Source organism: Cavia porcellus, unplaced genomic scaffold, assembly GCF_034190915.1.
Source record: "Cavia porcellus strain 051 isolate PalLab524CR breed Dunkin Hartley unplaced genomic scaffold, mCavPor4.1 scaffold_24, whole genome shotgun sequence".
Taxonomy (NCBI): Eukaryota; Metazoa; Chordata; class Mammalia; order Rodentia; family Caviidae; genus Cavia; species Cavia porcellus.
In genome coordinates, this window is record NW_026947507.1 from 4,725,676 (window position 1) to 4,752,544 (window position 26,869).

Consider the following 26,869-nt stretch of genomic DNA (forward strand, 5'->3'; position numbering starts at 1 on the left):
GTCATAGGATTTTATATATGTGCTCAGAAACAATAATTGTAGAAGAAAAATAAAGCTGCTTTCTACAAAGAATTGCTTAGGGACTTTGTAAACGTGTGATCAAAGCTGTTTTAACGTTTTAATAGAAAATTAGGAACTTAGTCATTAACATTAAAGAATTAATGCATGTGGATCATATATTATTAACGGTCAACCCTCTGAAAAAGAAGGCTTCAATTAGATAACTTCCATGGTTCCTTCCAAATTTACATTTCTAAAATCAGGGCATACGTGAATCGTTATTATGGCAAGTTCTCACACCACAAAGACTTCTAAACCAAGGATTCATTGGAGTAACTGGTTAGAGTAATGCTTCTAGTTAAGCTACATGATAGAATAATGGCAGATGCTGACATACTAGCCCTGTAAATGTGTTACCTTATTGAAAAAGTTACTTTGCAAAAGGACCTTCAGGAACATTTTCTGGATTAGCAGGTTGGCTGCAATATGATCACCTAGATCATGAAAAGAAAGAACACTTTCAGTGCAAAGTCATAGAAAGAGCAGATGAAATGAAAGGGACAGGAGATTGATGCCACACTGCTTGCTTCAAAAATGGAGGAAGGGAGCCAACTGTACAGGATTTCAGAAAAATTCTAGAAACTAAAAACATCAAGGAAGTAGATCCTCTTCGGGAACTTCCAGTCTTCCCTTCAGATCAATTTTGACTCAGTGAGATCTCTGTCAAGTTTTTGAACCTGAAGAACAGTAAGATAAGAATGTGTGTTGTTTTAAAGCACTAAGTTTGTGACAAATTGTTACCATAGCCATAGAAATTCATACAGGCCAAAAAACTAACAAATGTCTTTTTATTTTTGGAAGAAGGGAATTTTATTTTAATATCATTTATGGTAGAATGTTAATAACTACCAACTACCTTTCATCTGACCTATAACTTCAATTTTTCATAAAGCTTTATAAATTTTGTCATCATCTATCAAGAAACTAATACAAAATTACAGAACAGAGATACTAGGATCTATGCTGATATGTGTCCATGATTTTCTTTCATGATAACAAATAGGATAGCCTAACTACCAATGCCACAAAAAAATCTGAAATAATATATTAAATAATTTTATGTCTCCATTTTTTCTAGTGCACAAAAAGCATCACTCTTTTCACATCTTCACAAGACACTAGTATTTTTATTAGATGTCAAAATGCCAAAGCACCAACTTTATTTAGTAAGTTTGAATTTATTCAACTTTAGTATTCTATCATTTGACAGTTTGCTTGATTTGTATTTCTATGTGTTTGCCACACGCTTCAACATAGGACATAATTCATATCCATTTCAAAAGGACCTAGTATTGGCATGAGATTTAAATAGAGTTATTGATATCATCAAAAAAAAAAACCTTCTGGGACATATTGTCTTTTGACTGCTCCCAAATTGAAGGAATAAATGAATGAATAACAACTTTCTTGTAAAAACCTACTCAAAGCACAAGCATTTTAATTCTCAGAGTTTCTTGACAACTCAAATGCTGTAGAATAAAACATCACATTTAAAAAAATGGTCTATAAAACCAGAAGATAGAAAAACATGGATGTTAAACTCAACTAATTTTTTAATACTTTTGACATATACTGGTAAAACAAGGAAACCAAAACAAAAGCTGCATAACATTACTGACTTTAGATTCATTTTGTTAGAAATAACTTTAATAATACAGATTTCACTAGAATTTGCTACACAATTGGAATTAAAAGAAAATCATGGCAATAATTAATGAGCCATTAAAATTTGTGTCATTAATGATTTTTTTCATTTAAGAATTAGGACTGATTAATAGCATTCATTACAACTGGTTATTTAATGTGATAGTCAAGGACCAGAAACTTCATCAGGGTAGTACTTGAATTCAAATCCTACTTCTTTGATAAATTACTTAACCTTTCTGATTTTCCATTTCTTAATCTAAAAAATAGTCAAATTTGAATAGTTGGGAGGACTGAATAAATTACGTAGAGTGCATTTAGCGGTGTCTGCACTTGTGCACTGAATGACTAGGACCATACATGGTATTTCCGGTCTCCTGGAAAACTCAGTGGCTGTTTTACTCGTGTGACAAGAATGCAAACCATGAGATAAAGACATTATTGTAACACAGATCTCAAAAGAAAAAAGAAATAACAAAAATCAATAAAGACTTCTAGAAAACCTTATGTTGAATTTGGAAAACCAAAAATAGAGGAGGAAGATGAGTTATTGTATTTTTATGCCAAAAGATAGACCCGAAAATGGTTCCAGCCTGACTATTAATGGTATTTTATCTCTACTGAAATACCAAATGTACAGGTACTTCACTACAAGGTGTTCAAATATGTGATAATAAATCTCAAACAGTAAACATACATTGACAGGTGGTTGTATCTCATCCCGGCTGCACTTGTATCCCATTTGAAGTCTTTTTTTAAAATATCAAGGCTGAACTTCACCACAGGAGGCCCTAATTGTTCCAATAAATGTGGAAACTGGACATTTTTATTCATTTAAAACCCTTCTCATATTTACAATTTGTATACCAGATGACAAGTCACTTTATTAATATATTTACATTAAAGACCATCCTGTGGAAAGGCTATTTGGAACAAGAAATGATTCTCCCAATTTAGCATCTACTTAAATGTTTGAACCAGTCTGCACTAACAATATACGCTAAGATGGCAAGTAAGGAAAATCTACCAGTTTAATTCCTGTCCCAAAACAGAAATCATGTGAAAAAATTACAAGGGAGGAGTTGAAATTTTCATACATTTACTTTTATGTTGGTCTTGTAAATTTTCTGCTTCTCCTCAAAGAATGTTGATTTTCAAGAAAAAGGATGCAATTTCTTAGTTGCTTCTTATCAGCTTTAAATTATGGATTCCTGGGAAAGAAAGACACATGGTTTCTAAATTCCTCTCTCCTACCCCAGAGATGCAAAGGTTGTGAAATAATGTTTAATGACTCTGGCTCTCATGTCAGCAAGGGACTGATTCTGTGTTTCATATTACTGATCACCAAAACCTTCCTTAGCAGCTCTAGACATTTTTATCAAATGCAAAAGAGAATAATAGCACTAGTTGGATCATAATGTTAAAATTAAAAATGAACTAATCCTATAAATGTCTTAACACAATGCTTATTTGAAGGTAAATGTTCGGTAGTATCATAGGTAATGCATATACAAACAGATAAAGTTAACATCTGGTCTTTTTAGGTCATTCGTATGTGAAAACAGGCAAGTAGTAAAAACATAGCATAACCAATAACTGCAAAAGCCCAGGTACTATACTGTCTTCCACCAGGACAGTTTGCAACATTTAGCCCTCTTCCTTAAATTACTCAGAGTTCCCTCAGATCAATATCCTATAAATTGGAATGGTTTGTTTATGCAGCTCCCATAGGATATTTTCCCTCGCCAGTGTGTGGATGGTAACAAAAGTTTCCAAGTTTTTCCTTAATCATTGTAAAGGTCTAATTAGAGTTCAGTGAAATTTATAGTCCTAACAATTAATCACAAAGACTAGAATATAATTAATCCCTTAGCTATTTAAAGTTATAACATGCACACATTTCTCCATAAGCCCCACTGTCATACTAACTTCTGCTTCCCTGCAATGTTACCTTATCAACTCAAGATCATGCTCATCTTCCCAAAATATGTCGGCCTCCATGTACATGTCTGTCCTTTAAAATAGCCAATACACAAAGACTGACTTTGGAATTCTCTTCGTTTCATTCTGCACTTATTTTGTCTTTTAATGATTGTAGGAATCACAGAGCCAAGCAGTTTTAGAAGAGTTATACTCCCCACCCTTCTGAAGTTTCTATTTTAATGATGAAGAAAGGTATTTTAATGCTGTGAGTTCTTGGATTAGAATAAGTGCTAGATGATGCAGTTACTTTATAAACGTGGCATCATCTAGTAAGGCACTCTGAGGAAAAAGAAATTTTAATATGTACCTCAGCTGACTCTGCATCATGAAGGTATTTATTACATCTCACAAGCGTATATTAATACATTTTTTAAACAGAGCAAAATATTCCAGGAAGACAGTGAAGGAAAGAAGAGCAATGTGAACAGGTGAAGCAGTAGGTGGGAAGATCGCAGAGACTGTGCTGGGCCTCAGGAAGCCAGTGAGAGTGCGCCTGGAGGGGTAGGGGGAGGATTAACACCGATCTGGAGTCAAAGAGAAGCTACTAAATCAGAGCCTACTGGATTAGGCTGCGTTTTTAAATTATTCTGTTGGTTTCAGTGTGAAGGATAAACTGAAAGATCCAGAATAAGATAAAATGATAGCTACTGAAGTTAGGTAGCAGGAATAAAGTGAAACAATTTGAGAATGTACCTGAGTATTTCATGACGGATCGGAACTGAGATGTGAGGCAGAGATAAGCTAAAGAATAATGTCCTGGTGCCTGCTTTGGTGTGATGTGGCGATGCCAATCTTCATGGCAGGGCATATTTCTTGAGGACTAGATTTGGAGATATCACAAAAACTTCACTATTTACTGTGTTCTGTGAATATGTCTTTACATTACCCATAGCCAAGTGAGGTTGTATAGGCTGATGAACAATGGAGCCAAAGCTGCAAAAGGAAATGTGCTTTAGAGAAATAAACGTAAGGCAGTTATGTTTTCAATAAATAAATCAGTGATAGTAAAGAGTGTAGGTGGGATTGGAGGAGCAGCCTGGCAAGCGTGAGGTAATGAGTTTGTTTCTGGTATGAAAGAAAAAAGTAAAAATTATCAACAAAGAGAATAGCTAGAGTAAAAGTTATGCAGATGAATGATGTCAGATAACAAATATTTACAATATTAAACTTTTTAAGAGAACTATTTTGTTTAAAAAGAAATTGTGTTGCTGGAATCAAAGCTATTCACATAATTGCTACTTAAATCATTGTCATCAGAAACCGTGTGCAGTGCACACTGATTGCAATGACTGCATATTTGAGGAGAAACTGTGGGTTGAAATTTCACAATTCTCATAATTACAATCATGCCTTGTACTTTAAGTGCGCCCTTCCTACAGCTCTTCTTTCCTTCTCCCCCTTCCTTCCTCTTTTTCTTCCTCTATCCTTAAAATATTTTATATAGCAACAATTTCAATCTGATGATATGTAAGAATAATAAAGAATTTCCTGCTCCTAAAGATTTTATTGCCTCGTTAAAATATATTTTTAAATTGTCATAGTAAAGGAACTCAGACTATGAGTTCAACAAGGCTCTCACCCCTGCAAAGATGCTGAGCTTTGAATAAGTGGCTATTACCTCCACAGATAAAGGAGGTTCACTGATGTGCTGGAGGAAGCAGCCAGTCTCACTTCCCCGGCACAGAAAAGCTTCCCTGGGATTAAAGGTTCTCTGTTGTAAATGGCGGAGCTGCAGTCAGTATCCGATTCAAAGGGCGGTCTGCCCTGAGTGATGCAGGAAGCTCCTCAATGTGGGATGCTGAGTGGTAGAGAAGAGGGTATACACACCTACACCTCACATAAGGAGGGGGAGAGGAAGGGAAGCAAGGAGAGAGGGAGAGAATGGATAAAGGAGGGAGGAAGAAAGAAACGAAAAGGAAAGAGAAGAGGGAAGAGGAGAAAGAGGAAGTTTTTAAAGTAGAGAAATGAAAATCTTAAAACACTAACAAGATTGAAGAGACAAAGGGCCAGTACGCAGTGACCTGCAGGTGGCTGTGGCACACGATGTCTGCTGATGAAAAGACAGGATGTGGTATAATTCTCATTCTCCGAAGGGGCATTGTTCAACAAACCGGATTTGTCTCTGGGTACCAACCGAAAGACGTATTTTATAAATATCATAGATCTTCCAAGTCAGAGTAATCTTTAGGACTCTTCTTGTGAACATTTCATTCATATACATGACATCCATTTCACTGACTCAAGGAAGTAGCTTACAAATGACAAAATGAAGACTGTTGAGAACTGTAAACACTAAACACTTCATAGAAGTAAAAATAAATGAAATGAAATAAAATGTTCAAAATCAAATGATTTACTTCTCTTAACTAATGATTTCCAATGACTTTATTTCTAATCATTTCTTCACTCATCCAGCAAGTGAGTGGGGCAGAAATCCACACTACAGTCAATCAATGGGCAGGAAATTTGGTGATACTAACCAGAGTGGTACAGAAATCAACCGATCCACTAAGTTAGCACAAAGGACTCTGGCTCCAAAATAATCAACCCAACTACCCTGGAAGAACAGCATCCCTGAATACACTCATCTGCTACAGGCGAAAGACAGTTTACTCACAAATGCTGGAATTACTGATGATCTGTCATCATAGACTGAGTATCTGATTTTATTTTAGTTTCAAACATCAGTATAATTTCTATTGAACATACTGTCATTTTTGATAAAAATAGGAAGCATGAAAGATAATTTTAATGTCAGATAAAAATAAAATGTAAAATTCACTTAATATTCACAAACATTGTACACAAACTAGTACCCATTAATCTAATTTCCTACTTGACTCAATTAGGCGCCTCCTGGCAAGGTAAAAGCCCTGAATTTAGTGGACAGATCTCCAACCTTCACAGCTGACAGCGCAGCCAGGTGCTGGCGCCCTGTTGGAGGAGCAGGGTCCCTGGTGGTGTGCTTTCCAGGGGTTCATCTCTCCCTGGCCCTCTCACTGGGGGCTGCTTGTCACCTTACATGGAGGAAGTAGCATTGCTCCAATATCGTCTTCCTCTATTACATTTCTGTCTCAGAAACTACTCACTGGAGACTGTGATATTGTGAACCAGAACAAGTTCACAAAATTAAATTGTGGGTGTCATGTATTTTGTCCCAGTGACAGAAAGTGGAGTAAGAGTCTGCCGTAAAGAAAGATAAACTGAGACATTTTTAGGAAAATGAATGTATTGTGAGACCCCATCATGTTAAGTGAAGTAAATCAGATACACAAGCTTAAGTATCACACAGCTTCTATTACATGAAAATCTAAATGTGTAAGTATAGTATGACAGCCAATAGGAAAAATTAGGAAAAAAAATGTTACTGTTATCCAGCATGGATAGTGAGGTGTACCTTGATTTAGTGTCAACTTGCATGTTTTATGTTTTTGGCCTATTCATAAGGTTGCTATTTGGATATGTAGTAATTAACTTTATAATGACTTCTAAGATAAATTAATCAGATGCTGGCAAAATAAAAGAGGGTATAGGGTAGGGGAGCAAAAAGGAATCGAGATTGTTAAATACACACACAAATTTCCTTTTATGAAATAATCATTTTGTACTGCAAACATGTATAAAATTAGAGTTAAAAATAGGGAAAAATAACCTGATAATTGTATAAGGGAAGAAAATTTCATTAACAGTGGTTACTGTAATTTCTCTTGGGACAAAATTTATCTTTCCTTGAGTAAAAAATTTGATTTCTGAAACAGAAAAATAATATTCAAAAGGGATATAAGCCAAAATCTTTTTACAGAAAGCACTTCCCATATTGACACATTGGGCAATTTTAAAAATTAAAAATGTTTTGATTAATTTTTACTCTCTCATTTATATGTTATGCCCTGAATTAAAACACTTGCCTGTAAGATGCATTTTTTCTCCTTTGATGTGACCCTAAATAGCTTAGGCATTGACATTCAAGAATTGAATTTGTAAATACCAAGATTTTTTTTTTTGTAATATAGAATTGCTCACGTAAGTGAATGCTTACTCAAAGAAAGAGAGGTTCAATTTCGTACTCTTAAATTTGGCATATTTCCAGCACAAATATTAGTCTGATTATATATATGAACTCTAAAGCCATGGATCACATTTCAACTTCGAGTTGGAAGCCACTTCTATCATCTTTAATGGACCCTAAATTAAGTAAGTGTACTTAAAGAAATAATTGGTCCATAAAATTCGCCCATGATGACTCACTAGTGACAGCAAGTTTATGATGAGTTGAAGGAATAGAAAGAAATCTACCAGTGTACAAGGCTGTACCGCTCAGGAATATGTCTCATGGGTCACCACACACAAGGTCATTGGTTATTTGGAAACGATGTATTTTCTGTGATGAAAAGATATGAAAGAATAAAATATAGATACATAAAAAGTCTTTCCTTGTCTAATAGAACAGTTTAGTTATCACCAAAAGTGAACCTGTACCAGATTCAAAATTTTAATTTCATTTACACTGCAAATATACAATATACGTAGAACCTCAGATATGTGGGCTGGAGGAATAAATCTGTGTCAAATAATCTCCCAGGGGACCCACAGAGAAGAAACTTCACAATTTATACAAATTAAGGCTAATACATATCTTTTTATTTTTTCATGTGCCAAAAATGTAACATTAATGTAGTATTTTAGTGAAAACAAATCATGAAACAAAACATGAGTAATTGAGCCTGGATTGTATCTAACAGTAGTATTAAATACTGAAAGCCTTTTTGGCGGGGAGAGGGAACCATTTATTAATTGGTACAATCCATCACAAATTATAGTGAAGTACTTTTATATCTAAATCAATATAAATAATTCTGCAGACATCTTTCCATTTCATACTGTACTCTTTTTTTGTAAATATGTAGGCCCACAACTGACGTTATATGCTTGGATTCAATTCACAACTCCAGGAGGGCAAAAGCAATGTCACAAAAGCCAGAATTCCTGAAAGATTCCTTCTGGATTGCTCCTGGTGGGCTTCCTTAACAATCTCTGTCTCTGCTCCTGTTTCCATGGATTGCTTTGACCACACAGACTTCTATTGGTTTGTCTGATTTCTATTCTTAAGTTTTGATTCCCAGGCCAGTTCTTTTTTCCTAACCTGGCATTGCTTGCAATAGTTTTAGTCATTTTCACCCTTGTGTTTGGTTGTAAAGCTGTCTTGCAAAATTGGTTATTTCTGTCACCAATTCTGAAAGTCATGCCTATGAATTTCCTGGGCCTGAATTTTTCATGCTTGAGTAGTTGTGTCAGACACTATGTGCTTAGGACCTCACTTAAATATAAACCACACTTTCCCCTCCTAGCTTTCTACTTGATATTGTTACACACTGTCTCTGACAAAATTCACCCAAAAAACAAAGAGCATCTTCTAGGTTTGAGTAAACCCTGAGCATACCCCAATGGAAGGTTGTCTATTACAATTAACCTAGTAATTATACCTGGCATTGAATTTGATCAAAGTAGAAGCATAATTATTTGAGGCTTTTTTTCTGTAATTTTCTTTATAATTTCTAAGCATGGACAATTACTCTAATTTTTGGTGAGTTTGGTTATCTTAATCAGTGACACATGCTTCATAGTGGTTTAGCCAGCATTAACTCAAAAGTTAACCACTAAATTTACTACTCTAAGTTCTTAAGCTATATTTGCTTTCAATAATATCAAAAAGTTTATTTGACTGATAGACTAGGTTTATATTGATTTATAATGGCAAACAGTACAGTGCAAGTGTGAACTTACTAGAAATATTTCCTAACTATAAATAAATACTGCATAAGTAGAATATTAATTGCTTATTTCTGTTCATTAGATGATTTAGACTTGATTTCAAAAGTACTTTGTACCATCTATGGAGACAAAGACCTGGATACCTATGCTTACAGTAGGTTTTTATTGAGTACTGCCAAGTATATAATAGCGTTTGCTTCGAAATTTCCTTCCTATCATGTGTGCTCAGAATACCTGGAAAAACACAATCTTAAACATCCTCATAATCACTTTAAATATGGCAGTGTCAGCACAGAACTCTTCCCAAGACTTACTCTCAGACCTAATAATGATATAGCAGCAAAGAAAATCTTTAACTGACAGATATCAGCAGTAATTGTGACTAATATATTGGTTATGGTAAGATTAGTCTGTGATGGCCAAGTTCTTGAAAGCTTGACAAAAATACTAAATAAAAATAAGTTGGACTAAGTATTAAGGTGATTATTAAAATGCTTTCTAAGTATTTGGTTTTATTTGTTGAAACATAAGTAAATAAATGACCAGATGCAGATATGACAGCTATATGGTACCAACCACTAGAACGGATAAAAATGAGAAGTTTTGATCTTTCCTGCAATGTAAGAATATAGTTCTGTTAAAATCAGAATTTGGAAAGACAGCCATTATGGCACTGTGTTAGTCATCTTTCTGTTACTATATCAAATGTCTGAGTTAAATGAATTAATAATGAGAGAAGATCTCTTTTGATTCAAAGCTTTTGAAGATTCAGTCTATGTGCTAATAGCACATTTCTTTTCATCTTCTAAAGAGGCAGCTTACAGTGGCCATGGGTTCAGAAAACCAAAACAACTCATAGAGTTTGGTGATTTGAAAAGACTGAGGCCCCACAATTCCTTTTAAGGGTGCACATCCCCCACCTACACCCACCCCTGAGACCTAAGGCTTCCCCTCTTAACATTTCCATAGCACCACAAGTTAGCTGAAGACAGAGCCTTTATCTCATAGGCCTTTGGAGGAAATTCAAGATCCAAATGGCAGCATGGAGTTTATTTGTTATTTATCATTTACCGTGCATTTGTTAAAAGAGATGGCTAAGGCTTGTAAGAGTGCATTACACACTAGACAGAATATCTGTGATTATTACAAAAGGTTTTTGAAATGTTAGAAAGGAGACATAGGGTTCAGGCAAAAGAGAAGAGGTTTAAATAAGAGAAACCCAGAGAAATGTACGGAAACCACAGAAAGTGTTCTACGAAGAGAGTTAAACCCCAAACTCAAGTCACTTCTGCTTCGATGACTAGTTATAACTGGAAACTGTGAGTTATGTCCCAATATCAGGTGATGATATGCCCTAAATATTCAAAAGAATCCCTAAAATAATGCCCCAAAACAATCAAAAGAAGTTAACTAAAATGAATAATTTTTATCTTCTAAATAACAATATGTCACAACTGTCCTCAGTTTCTAATTTTACATTATTATGCACTTTTTTCACAAAATGTGAAGTTTAAAATAGATCAAAAAAATGCTTCTTAGGGAGCAAATACTGCAGCTTGAATTGTTGCCCTCAGTTTTCTCTTTAACCTCTGCCTGAAATTGTTGTTTTGGGGCCAAACACAGTTGATTTGCTGGCCTCTTGTGGTCTTCCCTAAAAAAAAAAAAAAAATATTGCTTTCAAGTACAGAAAACATAGCATATGTGTCAATGTTAGTCCTAAATATCTTTTTTTTTTTTTTTTCTTTTTGAGACAAAGTCTCACTATGTGCAGTTCAGGTTGGCCTTGAGCTTACTTTGTAGCTCAGGTTTGTCTCAAACTCACAGTGATTCATATACAAACTTCACCTTCTCGTGAAATGAAAGTGTAAACTTATTGTCCATTTATATTATAAACAAATTATACGATAATAGGAGAGAAACAATGACACATTGCATATTGTTATATTCAGAGTAGTTACTCAGGGTACAAGATATAAGCATAATATATTGTCTATTTTCAATGAATTAAGAAAAACTAGCAGTACCTCTAGCTTAGCTATCTTGTTTATATGTATATGCATATCTATGTTTTCTTTTCCCTTCTTTCTTCTCCCCTCTCCCTCGTCAGTTTCTATTCACAATATCTATTGTACATTTTGAGCCCTATTTATTTATTCAGTTTCTCACATTAGAGAGAATACAATATTTACACATGTGAGTCTGATTTATTTCACTTATAAGTATGATCTCTAGTTGTACCCATTTACCTATAAAAGGCTAGAGCTTAAACCCCTTTTTGGCTTAGTACTCTGTTGGATATAAACCACATCTTTTTATGCAGTCCTCAGTTGATAAGCATTTGGTTTGTTTCAAAGTTTTAGCTATTACAACTTGTGCTGCTATAATACTGGGTGCACATATGCCACTGTGATATGTTTTCAGTTCTTCTAGGAAGATATTCAGAAGGAAAATAACTGAGTCAAATTAGACTTTTAATCCTACATTGTTGAGGAATTTCCAAATATTATTCCGCAATATTTGCATTAGTTTATAATCCCGCTAACAATGGAGAAGGGTTCTTTTTTCTCTACAGCTCTGCCAGCATTTGTTATTGGTTGATTTCTGGATGATAGTCACTCTTTCTGGGAAGAGAAGGAATCTCAGTGCTAAAATTCTTTTGCATCTCTCAAAGGACAAATGATGTGAACACTTTTTCATGCATGTATTTGTCACTTGTATTTCTTCATCTGAAAAGTGCATATTCATCTCAGATGCCCATTATTGGACTGGTTCTTTGAATTTGAGAAGCCTGATTTTTTTAAAAAAATTCTTTATATGTTCTAGAAGTAAGTCTTTTGTATGAGGGACAACTGACTATAATTTTTTTCCCACTCTGTGGGTTGTCTTTTCACTCTGTTGGTGACTTTTTTTGTTGTGTCAAAGCTTTTTAGTAAGGAGAGATCTCATTTATTGATTCTTTGTATTTCCTATGTGGTCTAGCTCTTGTTAATGAAGTTTCTGCCTTCACTTAGGTCTTCCAGATTTCTACCTACTTTCCCTTCTGGTAAATTTAGTGTATCTGTTTTAATACCTAGATTTTTGATCCATTTTGACTTTAGTGCATGATAGACATGGGTCTAGTTTTAGTGTTTGTCATGTGGAAAGCCAGTTATTCCAGCACATTTATTAAAAAGCTATCTTTCTTAGAGTGAACATGTTTGGACCCTTTGTCAATATTAAGGTGCCTGAGTGTGTCTGGAGTTGTGTCAGTTTCTTTATTCTATTACACTGCTTCTTAGGTCTGTTTCTTGTTTGTTTGTTTGTTTTGTTCCATTTTGTTTTGTTTTTACCCAATACCATGCTGATTTTATCACAGAAGCTTTGTAGTTAATTTCAAGTCGAGGTTTGTGATGCTCCTTTGTGGGGGATGAGGTGTCACTTTGTAGGCCCAACCCCCTCTAACCTGCAATTTACAATAGCCGCCCTGGTATGCGAGAAGGAGGTAGAATAGGAATGCCTGTTCTCAGTGAGCCCCTCACCCTCTGGAATCCATACTGTGAGCTGGCTTTGTTTTGCAGAAGTCTTGAGGAAGTGGCTGGCTACCCTTTGTGACACTAACAGCAGACAAATTAACAACATTCTTGAGCTAATGAATTTCTTCCTGGGCTAGAGAAGTTATGAGAACTGGTTGTGATTATTTACTTCACTTAGATAGTTTTAGAATAAACATTGTAGTCTGTCACGTTGTAGCTTGCCACAAAGAATGCCTTTTCACTACTTAATTATCTGGGCTCTGTGAACTGATCGGGTTTACTATATATGAATCCTAAAATAAAGATTGTGCGTGCAGTGCAGTGTAACGTGGTGCAGACAGTAAAGTTGTCTCTCCTGTCTTTCTTTTCCGAGCACTATACCCCCCGTGTCCCGATCAGGCGTGTGTGCGTGTTTACCTTGCCCAGAGTTCAGAGTGCTCTAAGACACTCACGACACTCCTTCAATTGCCCTTGTTGTCCAGAATTGTTTTGGCTATTCCAGGTCTCTTCTGGATCAAAATGAATTTTAGAAATGTTTTCTATAGATCTGTGAGATAAGCTAACCTCAGTTACAGCTTAACACTTGCTTATTCCTATAATAAAATCACTGAAAGTAAAGGGAAAAATTGATGGATCTTATTTCTTCTAAATTAAATATCTTTTAAATCAATCAAATAACTTCATACATAATATTAATAAAAATAATTTATTATGTAGAATATACCAAGCACTTCTTCACCATAAAAACAATACATAAATAAGAAAATTATCCAGAGTTAATAAAGAAACAAAAAAACCCCACATGAAGCAAGAAAAAAATTAATGGTCAAGTGTAAAGAGACATTCTACCTCACTATTAGATAAGTGAGAATTAAAGAAATGATAAGTAGGCATTACACTCCTTACTAACAAAATAATAAAATCACTGAACATTAAGTCCTAGAAAGACAGTGGACTAAGGATACTCATTATGCTGTCTGGAATTTAAACTGCAGCAGCCAGTCTAGTGGAAGAACTCCAGTGTTTGATAAAAACCAAGCATATCATCCAAACCAAACATATTATCTAGTGCACAGAAATTTCTCAAGAGGAAAAAAAAGAAACTAAAACCAAAAACTATGAACATTAGTTTAAGACTGAATTACTCAGAATGGTAATCATCATGTCAATCATTGGAATAAATTAGGAATAAAAATAAGATCCATCTATCTAGGAAAAAAAAATTGAAGGTAATATGTGAACCAGTGATCCAAAACAGTGAACCAGGTAGAGAACAGTGCAGAAAAATACCTAGTTAAATGTAAGAAAATAATAAAGGAGGGAAATGTTAATTAAACTCATGTAATCTGCACATGCTTTATGGGTGTGAGAAAATATCACACTATCACATTAATGCATGTGATTGTGTACATGTATTAATGTTATAAAAGTTTTTAAAAAGAAAAGTTGAATAGATGTAACTAGAAGGAAAATAATAGAATTTCAAGCTCAAAGCTATTATACAAACTAAAAACACCTGGAAAATACCATGTATTATTATATACAACTTTGAATTCAAACATATAAAATCAGATCAGAGCCATATTTATAAGTACAGTAATATGTCCTATCAAGGACAGATTGTGTGAAGGGTGTGGTTGGAATATAAAAAAAATTGAAAAGAACAAAGAAAATCTTTATATTTGTATTATGTCACTCAGTAAGTTCAATTAAACAATTTGTATTTAAGATATAACACCAAATAGAAAACTAAAGGATAATTATATATTAATTCTAAATTAAGAGGATTAAAGTGAATCATATGTTGGAAGAGTACTAATTTTAAAGACCATGTGAAGATTTGGTAATTCTATTTTTTGAGTACTCTGAAAAACTATTATAAAACGAATACAGTATCTACAAAGTTTACAACTGAGTAAAAGTCCAGAAAAAAAAATCTAGATAGACACAAAACCAACAGCTTTAAACCATGTCCTGGAAATTCTTAAATTCTATGGAGATATATAAGATTATCCACAATAAAATATTTTTTGTTTTTTATGAACCAAACAATAAAAAGTTAAGTTGCTCTCACACAAAGTTAATGTAAAGGAAATATTCTTGAAAATCGTTCTGTTTGTGTTTTGGAAATACTTTATTAGTGCATGTTTATGGTACTTAAAGTTTATACTTCATGTGGGGAGTTGGTACATACACACAACACATCCTAATTACTTTTTCATATTTTTTGCTTTCCTCCCTTCTTCCTTCCTCCATCTCTTGACTAACTTCCCTTTTGAGAAAGAGCTTCCTTTTTTCTATTTTCTTTTGCTCTTCGTTTGCAATTTGAGTGTCTCACAAAAGAGAAACCATGTGATACTTAAGCTTCCATGTCTGATTTCTTCACTAAACATTATGATCTCAAGGTGCAATAAAATTTCATTCTAGAAATACCCTGAATACTTGTAGGTTATCCTGCTGCCAATATTAAAATCTATCAACTAAGAATTACAATAATGAACAGAAAAACCATAGACATTTGTGTGATGCACAGGGTGCTTCTGTGACAATCACTGAAGACAGTGGTGTGTGTGACGCTCTCTTTAGATTTAGAAAAACATATTTCCCTAATTCAGGTTCTTGTGACAAGAAACATTTCATTATGAGTGGTATGTGTCACAGAGAGAACGAACACCCCAATAAATTACAATATGTCATCACTGAGTGATTGAACTTGTAAATACATATTTTGTTCAAGAAATTTCTGCCACTCCATTTATAATAACTCAATTACCTTATATTATCTCTCATAAACCACTCATAATGTTACCATGATGTTCGTTTTACAGTTTTTAGTACATCAGTGAGCTGTAATCATTTATTAGTCTATTTATTAGTTAGTGCATTATTTGTTTATAAAAAATCTTACAATATGGAGTCATCAGTTCCCTACTTACTTCATTTGGTTTACACGTAGATATTTTAAAAATATTAACTCGACTATAAGCTAAATATTTCTGATAACTAACTTGTGCTTGCTGGGAATTGTGTTTCTCATGAAGAATAAAAACTGTTCGCCTTATGTCTTCATTCTGTCCTTGGAGCTAGGATCTACATAAGGTAAATAGATGGAAATAAACCAGGTTCGCTAACATTATGGAGCCAAGTGGCTAATTCCACCTGTTCCAACTCTTATTGCAAGAAAACTAACACTGAAAAATAATCTTTAGATTATATACAATTAGAGGCAAATAACCATAATTAATTAAGCATTATAAATAATTAGTACTTTTTTGTAAAAGATGGCTTGAACTAGAAAAATTGTCTTAGGTTGAACCAAATGAAATTGGTATGCCTTCTGTTTTAAGTAAAAACACATAATTATGTACATTGGAAAGCCAAATTTCTCATTTGCTACTATCATTATGTACTCTATCCGAGGTCAGAGCAAGAGACTGTGAGCGTAACTCCTCATGACTCTTTGATCAGTTAATGGCAATAATTAGTAACTATCACACATTTATGCACCATGAAAATTTTAAATTACTTCTGTCTGATTTCCCTCAACTAGACCTCAAAATGTTGAATGAGTTGAGAAATGTAGGTATGATCCTTGTTTTGAAAATGAGGGGAAATGTTCATTAATTAAACAACTGTTTATCTTGTTCCCATTATAGGAATGTACCATGCACTCGGTAACGTATCCAGGAAGCTGAATTTTACTTATAGGGCAAACATTTTTTAATCAGATAACAATTCAGGCCATTAGGAAATATGAAGATTCTGGTACTCTGAAAACCTAGCATGTTCACTGCATTTATGTGAGACCAACAGTGCATTTAACTTCCAAATACATTATTTCCCATTGTCTAAAATGTTATTGTGGGTTAAGCTTATCTCTATAATTACTTGGTAAGAGCTTGATCTTATGGCCTCCACATTTTATTTCATTATTTCCCTTACAGCCATTGCAACAATGCAATATTTGAAAGAGGAAATAGAGAGAATAGTTGGTTTTTCCAAAATTATTAAGAAGAATGAATATCATTTGTTTCATGTTGATTAACTCTCCCTATAATTTCACTATTAATCCATTCAACTGAAAATTTATTTTACCTTGCTTTGCAACTCACTCCTTAGGTCAGGTATTACAATTTTCAGTTGGCAGAGAACAAATTAAAGGTTTTTAAATGCATATTCACATGTCCATATTATATAAATTGTTAATTCTGAAACTTAGTTAAAATTTATTGAATCTATATTCTCCTCAGTAAACTTTAATGTAACTTTTTTTAAAAAAGTTTGAATATCCTCATCAATGGGAAGTTCATAATTTAACAAAGCATTTAACTCCATTACTAAAAATAATGTTTAAATGTAGCATCTTTGTTCAACTAACAGAAATCAGTCTCATTATAAGTGCTGCATGCTTTTACTTCAAATCACAAGTAATTTTAACACCTCTGTCTAATTTATTTATACTATTTACAAGCCTTAGTTTTACTTAATATTATTTTTCATTAAGTTTTATGAATGTGTGTCATTTAATTGTTAAGTGTTTAGTACATTCACAAATATTTAAGATTGAGGAATTTATATTGAACCATATGTCAAATTTTTACTTTGAAAGTTATAAAGCATGATTGTCATCGATCAGCCAAACTTGATTTTCATCAATGCACATTGTGATATATGTATTTAGTTAGGTAAAACGCTGTAGGTCACCTTGCTCTAAGCATTCTTATTTTATCTATTTAGTGCTTAAAAAGTACACTTGAACTCTGCAGTCTACAAACTAACAGTTATATTTCCATTATTCAATCAGTGTCAATATATTGTAGAATCTCATATTTTAGGATATTTTATTATTAGGAAAAATGGAATTTTGTTTTTAATAATCACTTAATTCCATTGGCTAGTAATAGAGCCATACTCACTTAACCTTTCCACTTTCAATACAAACTTCTTATCAAGTCCACTGTGGTTTAGCAATCTATCTAATTAAAATGTAAAAATGTATATTTATTGCAATGATATTTAAGTTTAGTAGGTGATGGCATTGTGAAACTGTGATTATATTTATTTTTCTAACCTTAAATTATTCATAACCAATGATTTATAAAGTAATTTCATCATTAATGAAAACTGATAGATAATCCTCAGGGGTATAAAACAAACTTTGCAATTTGTTGTAACTTTCATCAAAACATCAGACCATATTTAATCAGTTTCCACATATTATGATTTTTATAATAAGGAATAAAGAAATATTCCTAATATGACTTGTTTGTGTCATTGATTGTAACATTTCCCTAAAACATATTTTTAGTCAACTTGCATTCTAACTGATCCTTTTTAAATTTTTTGAATATATTTTTTTTAAATTTTCTTTATTTGATTTCAAGTGAAAAAAGACATTTTTCAATTTTGTTTGTTCTTTTCAATTTTCTTTTTACTGCTATATATTTTTCAGTACAAAAAAATTGCATCCCTCACTTTTTAAGAAGATATAAATCTTTTTCTAATAACATCCTCAAAATTTTGGCAAGAATTAACAAAATATTTTCTGAGTATCTGAATCCAAAGTGCTACTTCATATTCTGTAACTATACTGATATTTTATATTAGGCATCAATAGAAAGCACTGCTAAAATAACAAAATATTGTTTTTGATTGTTTTATGTATTTGCCCAATAACTTCTTTAAATATATCTCTGATACTATATCAATTATTTTAAAAATAAATAATAATAGTGGCATAACATGCCTAATAATTCATTTAAAAAATTATTGATCTTGGGTTGTTATGCTATAAAATTTCTATTTAAAAGCAAGTGCTATTTTTCAGAAGTGAAAAAAATATAGTATAGAAATAAATTTGATTAACTGACAAAAAGTAAATATAACAAAAATATTAGCAATGTATATTAGAAACAGTTCACAATGTCCAACAATTGGTTGATTCATACATACTGAACTTGTCTTAAATTCATTGTAATGCCACGTTAAGGGGATGTCACCACACACATTTCTTGTATATTCATTTTGATGAGTCACAAGATAGATCTCATGATGATCTTCATCAGAATAGCCGCATTCTGAGTTCTCTGACACACTTTGGGTTTACTTTCCCATCTTTTGAGAGGTGATAGGAAAGAAGTGAATAGAAAAAGCCGCGGCAAGGGATATAATTCAAATAGTCAGAGTCATCACCACCATGTCCGCATCTGGATTTTTGAAAACTAATGACTCAATTCTAATTTACTTCTAGTCTATAAATCACAACAAAATCAGTAACTTCTTGCTCCCTGATATACTTATCTCAGTATCGCCTTAGAATACTGAGATCAGTAACGAGGCTTCCTGAGAAAAGAGCATGAGTGGAGTCCTGGGCACTGGGTTACAGACTGAATAAAGCGTCATCCCACACTAGAGGAGATATATATAAAAAATCCTTCCTGGCAACTAAACTTGGTCTGTCAATTACTGATTACTTTAATCATTACATATAATAGTTTTTATTAAAAATGAGATATTAGAAAAAAATGGATTCTTCTACGAGAAATAACTCTTCAGTTCTTATAACAAAACCTGGACACAGAAGTGCTTTGTTGATCAATTGAATAATTTGCTAAAATGAAAATATATCTTGAAATAAAGACTTCAGACAATAATGTACAATTATCTTTGAAACACATATACACATAGAAAATTTTTCATTTTGCTTTCAATCCGTGTCTTTCATTTATTTCTTAAAGAACTAATTAGATTCAGAAGCCAGGCATATTTTATTTCCTAACTTTAAATTCAAATCTAACTCTGAAATGCTAAATAAAAAATTAATATGAAATAATATCTTATAGCATATTGAAATAATGATAAAAGGATTCTAACCAGGTCAGAGAACTTTAAAATATTAACCACTTTCTTAATAAGTAATCCCTTAAACTATTTCAGTTTATTCATCCCTATATTCAAAGAGTTTGAATTGATATTAATAAAGTATTTGTATCTACTTTATTCTTAGGTTTTTCTGGTTTATACACTTTTTTTGGAGCAAAAACAGATAAAATTGTGTTTGAGACAAACACGCATTACATGGGAACTAGAGTTATGTCAATAAAACATTATCTTTGGAGGTCTTTCTCTGAAGCTTACCCATATTAAGTGACAGAGCTGACTTGCTTTTGCCTGACTTAATGTTTTAAAAGCAAAGTTAGAGTTCTAGGCTTTTCTTTTTTTGGCATATATGAGTTCTATTGGAAACAACATAACACTTGGATATGAAAAAGTTTCCAGATGGATGCAGTTCATAAAATGTTTAATTTGAAAAAAATTAAAGCCACCATCCCTCTAGCAGTGAAATGATTAAATATGTTGTATGACACTTTAGAATTATACATATTTGAAATATAGGTTCCTTTTAATATGTCATTTCATTTCTATAAAAACATTTTAAGAAATGTTATACTTCATATGAAGACAATATGATATGGAATATAGTGCTGATGTTTCCAAGTTGTCATGGTTACCTACTTGTCACATCATATTTCTAATTAATGCACCTTTGCTGTCAGCTATAGAGCAGCACAGAAAAACTTTGGAAGTCAACACTCACCTGAGAAGGCCAAAATAAAAATGTCAAAAATGATGGCATACAATCAGATCTCAGCTCAAGTTTGACACACCACTCTTTTTCCAGAACCCAGAAATTTTCAGAATTGATGAAAAATAAAACTTTGAGTTGAATGTGCAACAGGAAATGAAACCTATCTTTCCATCTCTTGGAGGATTACCAACCAAGTCTTCTACATCAGATCTGCTTCCAATTCTTTCTTAGGCTCCAAAAAGGAAAAAAGTAACACCCCACAGTGACAGTGAGAGAATAAAATAATAGCTACCTACTTACTTAATCATTCCTCTTTGGTTTTAATTAAGTATTTATTGTTTGCTTTATTTTATAAAAATATGATGATAAATTCAAGTGACATACTATCATAATATGTATGCCCAATGTGGTGGAGTGAATGAAACAAAGCGAGAATAATATATTTGTGTGAATAAATTAGTGTTCATACTTTCATTTGCTGGAAAACAGATAAAATTTCCCCCAAATTGTTCAGTGACTCATTTAAAATTTAAGATTTTTTAAAATTAATTCATAAACAATTTAAAGACATATTTGCAAGAATGGAAAAAGGAAGGGTAATGATTTAATATATGCAGCAATGTACAGAAAAAGTTTATGCTTTATTATTAAAACTCAAAATATGCATGCGGATATTTAATAAAATGTGCTTTCAAACCTATATGTTTTTGAAAATATTGCATTAAATAAATTTTTAAAAATCACAGTCTCAATTATTTGTAGTTCATCTTTGTGAGATATTGTCTGTCTCAGGAATATATATATATATATATAACAATTTAACTCTGTTTAGTTCATAATATCCATGCTCCTAAAAAAATTTTTCGTTGTACAAGTTCTATGCTTCCTTAGAACATCATACCAAGATATCTCTAGAAGTCATTCAGAGAGACATCTCTCCCATTATATTAATTAGTTAATTGTTAATTTTCATATTAGTGTATTTTTATAAACCTTATGATCTAATTTAAGCAAACATTTTAATGAACTTTCCATTTGATACACTTAATAAGTGATAATATTATGCTCATTTTTAAAATTATGTAGAATAACAATTCTCAAAAAATTATTAATTACAGATTTATATGGAAAGATAGCACAAGGCAGGAAGATAACAAATATTTCCTTAACAGTAGGTTTTTTTTTTTTTTAATTTTTTTTGATTTTTTTTTTTTTTTTTTTTTTTTTTTGTCTTTTTCGTTTTTATCGGTACCAGGGATCCAACTCACGACATCACACTTTCAAGGCAGGCGCTTATGCCGCTGAGCTGAATCCCCAGCCCCTACAGTAGGTTTTCTAAATGAAATTACTTAAAAGAAAAATCAATACAGTTCTCTTATTATTACAAAGACAAAAGTAAATTTATCTTGGCTCAGTGCAGTACCTGGGACATTTGATTTGCAAAAATATTAGAAGATAGAATGAATTAAATTTTAGAAAAATAAAATACTTTTCAGACTAAAACAAACTCATGAAATTCACATTTTAATAGTGAATTCATAAAGTAGGAAAACTAATCATTGCTACATTATTCTTAAAATTAATGAATGATTTGCCAGAGAGAAATAGTTCAAAGATGAAAGTATGCTCAGAGAAATTATGTGATCATACACATTTATGTGCACATTACATGTATTAAATATGTACACAAACACACGTGTATATTTGTAATGTGAATGAACTGACTAGTAAAGTAAAACTAGAAAATATTCAGAGCGTGACTATCTGAATTGCCATTTCTGCATCTACATCCTTTCTGCTTTCTCATCTTTACTCTCAGTTACCTCTCAAAATGACAAATCTATGCTCCTGGTTACATCTAGAGGCACTGATGTCAGTGGAATTATCTGTGTTCGCTGGAATTCAGTGAAATTTCTCAGTCGTTCACCTCAAATTCTGTTTGGTAAAAGGCTCTTTGGAATCAGATAAGATACAATGAAAAAATACCTACTAAATATGTGACAAGAAAATTCTTTTAATCACAGTAAAAGATCAGAGATTTTTAAAAGTATGATTACGGTTATGGTTTGAAAGGTGTACAAAGTTTTCATGCATCTAAATTAATATCACCACAAAAGAATACCTATAAATTCAATGTCAAAACTTTATTTGAAAATACAACTACTGGAACACATACATGAACTATTACAATAATTTGAGAGATTGAATTCTCTACAAAAGTATGTGTTTCATCTACAATTCCTAATGAAATTTAGCCATTTACTATTTTCTAGTCAACTGAGTGTTAGATTCTTCAAATTGTAAGTACATTTTTCACGTAAATTATAATCTAATACCACAATATGCTAATAAACATACATTTGTAGAATAAGATTTAACACTACTACTGTATAAGCTAAAAGAATTTAGAACCTTGTTTTATGTTAGGAAACTTTCAAACCTGACTTTTAGAGACAAAACATTGAGAGACTGACACATAATCAGATTTTTACTTAAATCTTTGATTTTTCTATCTACCACTTCATGATTATGAAATCAATATGACAACAAATACAGCAATAGTCACACTGCCTTGAGAAGATAGCACAGAAATCGCAAACAAATCACAAATTATGATGATACTCAAATAACAAAGAAATACTTATGCTGATTACTTGATAGAAGTATTACTTGGAAACAGATAACATGAAAGAACAAAAAATAGGGCAACAGTAAGACCAAGAAGTAATAAATTATTTTCCTCCACCAAATGTTAGCTAAAATATGAATATGCCATAATGCTGTTTTTCCAAATTTCCCAGACAATTTACCATGTCAGTGAACAAAGTCCAGCATAAGGGAGTATTCAATGGTGGATATTTTGTGATATGTGTATAAGATATAAACAAATTTGTCTTTAAGTAAAAAAGCAACTTTCATTTCACAGTTTTTTCTTTCACAACTAAGATCACATTCCTTGAGGTGGTATTGCCATACTTCATTTATATTTTGTCAGACTAGATATCAGCAAACTCCCTTTCTTTGTACGGGACAATGATATAACTGAGAATTTCCCACAGTGAGCTATCGTTGTAAGTCTGTGTATTCATCCATGAGTTTAGATTGGTACAAATGACAACTGAAATACAAATATCTTCCAAAACTATGTAGATTTTGGTTATTTATGATCTTTGCTTTCTGCCCGAATCTACTGTGAGATCTATGCGTGACATCCTTATTCACACTCAAAGTCACACTGAAAGTCTAACTTTCCATTAAGCCGTGTAATTTTGGAAGCATTCACATATTTCCAAATGGAAAGTTTGTACATCAGACTCATTAAAGATAATGCAGCCTGTATCCTGGAAGTACAGCTCTTAGCTAATCAACATACACATCGCCAAGGAAATCTCCCAGTGCCTGACTCATCATTCATAATATATCAGCTTTGCAGAGGCAAAAGGGCTCACTGAAATCTGATTACTATGATTAATTTTATATAATGCTCTACTGGCAATAATAATAAAAACTTTTTTAAAACTTTGTAATTCTGATATCAAAGTAGTCCATTTAAGCACTAGACTTTTATTTGCTGATTTATGGTTTTTCAATTAAACTTTTTCCAATTAAAACTTTAACCAAGTGGAAGGAAAAATTTACTGAATGTCAAATTCATTCTTAAATCCAAATTTCTTACAAAATCTAGTCAATAAAACCACTGGGCAAGAGAACTTATTCAAGTAGTTCCTAATAATATGTTACTGAAATTAGATGTTTTTATTTGAATTTTCAATTCTTCCATTGGTTAGACATTTCATGGTGATCTATTGATCCACAGCAAACACCTTTTATTATAAATTGACCAACCAAATGCAGATTCTGTCAGCTCTGAACTGTGTGTTAATAGATCACTTACATTGCATTCTATTTCCACATATACAAGCTTCCAGGACACTCTCAATGAAGCTGAACTGAAAGAGAAGTAAAGGAAAAATTACGTATTTATAAGGGTGTATTTTTCCACACATGTATGCTTCCTGACTACATTTTGAAAATAACAAAGTAAATTATTTCTACTTTTTTTTTTTTTTTACAATTTATAGCATCTATACATTTCTTTCAGATTAAGAAGAAAGTATGTTATGGAATAATAATGCACAGTTGCTTGATTTTTTGACATTTTAGGGGAATTCTAGTTCTGTTCATGCTATCTTTGTTCAACTCCTATAAGGCATTATGATAGTTATTTTTACACCTGTTATTGTTACACTTAAAAATATATTCATGTAAAGAATTCCCAAAGAATTGCCTTCTTGGAAAGTTACATAGATACCGTAGTAGCAAAGCCAAAGATTCTTTCCAAACTTGTATTGAGATTCAGAAGGGTACCATGCGATCTATTGAGGGGGCAAGTGAAGTAGGCATGGTTTTATTTCTTTCTTCCTAGTTTTATTTATTTTTTCCCATAAGGGAGAAATTAGATGATTAGACAGCCGGTAGCGACAGTAAATGTAGCAGCAGAACTTCTGTCGCCATGGTTACCCCTGTTGGCTTCATCCTGCCAGTTCTCAGAACTAGGTCTCCAGTCTGTGCATGGTGCAAGTTAGGAACATTTTTTGTGTATAAAGAAGTACAATTAAATATACCTCTCTAGGCCAATAGTCTTAAAGAACTGTGTTTAAATAAAACTTATTCTTTCTTTTTCCAATGCAGGTTACATAACTTACAAACTCAATATTCTCTGATTAGGACAATTTATTACTTAGAAATGTGTATACCTAGAATTCAGCACTCACTTTAAGTCTAGGAATATCTGAGTATAAACAAAATAAACCTCTACAAAATGACTGCTCAATTTCATGGGATAATTCATTACAATGGAAGCATCTTCATAGATTATATTCTCATTGAAGCTAAATATAAGAATAGTTCTTTGACTAAACAATATTTCTGATGTTTGGGATATTAGGAAAGGCTTAATTACTGCTGTAGAGAAAAGAAGGAGCTACAAGACTTTCAATTTCCCATTACAGCTAGTATTTAATTTTATGGAGGCATAAAATTGTCCAGTTATCTTCAGAGAATGCAATAGGTCTTTCTCTTTTTACACAAGAATAGCATAATTGACCAGCACACACTGCAGGTATTGTGGCAAGATCAATTTCATGGAAACATTTTGAAAACTTTAAATTGACACAAAAATGTGATTCATTAATCTTGAGGCAACACGTTTGGTTAACAGTATAGATACTGATGACTGAATAGTTTCCCAAACTTTCCCTTAGCAAGGAAACACTGGATAAGATTTGTTCCCTCTGTGTGCGAGTAGGAAAGCTGCGAAGTGAATGTTAATGTTAAAATTGTTAATGTTAAAATGTATTTAGAGCAGAGCATGTTATGGGTTGATAACAGTTATGTTGTCCAAGAAGGGAGATGAAAGGATTCTGGAATTTAATTTGAAACAAATTCTTCCTTATTCTCATGTTGGAGAAGACATAAGTAGAATTAGAAAAGCTAAAACAATTTAAATGCAAAGCCTGTCTGGATACTTAAGGACAGTTCTTATTATTATTCTCACAGTAATTTTTGACAGCAAGAACCTACTATATATCTAGTACGGATTGAGAGTTCTAAAGTTCTTAGGATCGAAGTGTCTTAGATTTTTACTTTTGGGAATATGTATTAGTGAGATATTTGGGGAGATTTTAGTGAGAGATTAATGAGATATTTTTGGAATAGGACTCAAGTCTAAGTGCAAAATTCATTTACATGGACTTTACACCTCATACAACTAGGCTGAAGATAATTTTATATGATATTTTTAAAGTTTTCCACATGACACAAAATTTAATGTTGTAGAATTTTCCACTTGTGGCATCCTGTCAGCAATTCAAAACTTCAGACACTGAAATACCTTGGATTTAGAGTTCAGGATTCGTGATGCTTAGCCTATTGGAATAGTTACCACACTCTTAACTTGATACTTGACCAATTTGGAATGGGCTGAATTTGGTATTTGACTCATTTGAACATGAAAATTTTGTCAAGGTATTCATTATTCACTACTCAAGGTATGAGCTAGAACTTTTGGTATAGATTGACTTTGACTCACCCTTTCCAGTCAAAACAACTTTTTTGGTATTTTTTGCGCCTTTGAGAAACAATTAACAGCCAGTAAGTACCTCTGTATAATCTTTATATATTGTTTTCTTTTGGCATCATCATAATCCTTTGAATAGAACTTATTTTTCATTCTAAAAATAAAGGATTGTGCTAGCAAATGGTATCAATAAGACAAACTACCACTTTTATGGATGTTTTGGGTAGATTA

The 26,869-nt window shown here is 32.5% G+C and overlaps 1 protein-coding gene across 4 annotated transcripts in view; it reads right to left on the bottom strand.

Moving 5' to 3' along the window:
• Sgcz (sarcoglycan zeta) overlaps positions 1–26,869 on the bottom strand; it is a 943,286-nt gene that overhangs the window by 641,987 nt on the left and 274,430 nt on the right. For 2 of the 4 annotated variants that reach the window (XM_063234590.1, XM_063234588.1), the window contains exon 2: positions 24,455–24,509. The exons of the other annotated variants lie outside the window; for them this stretch is intronic. In XM_063234590.1, coding sequence (XP_063090660.1) covers positions 24,455–24,509 — 55 coding nt within the window. The remainder of the gene's footprint in view (positions 1–24,454; positions 24,510–26,869) is intronic. 4 annotated transcript variants of the gene reach the window in all.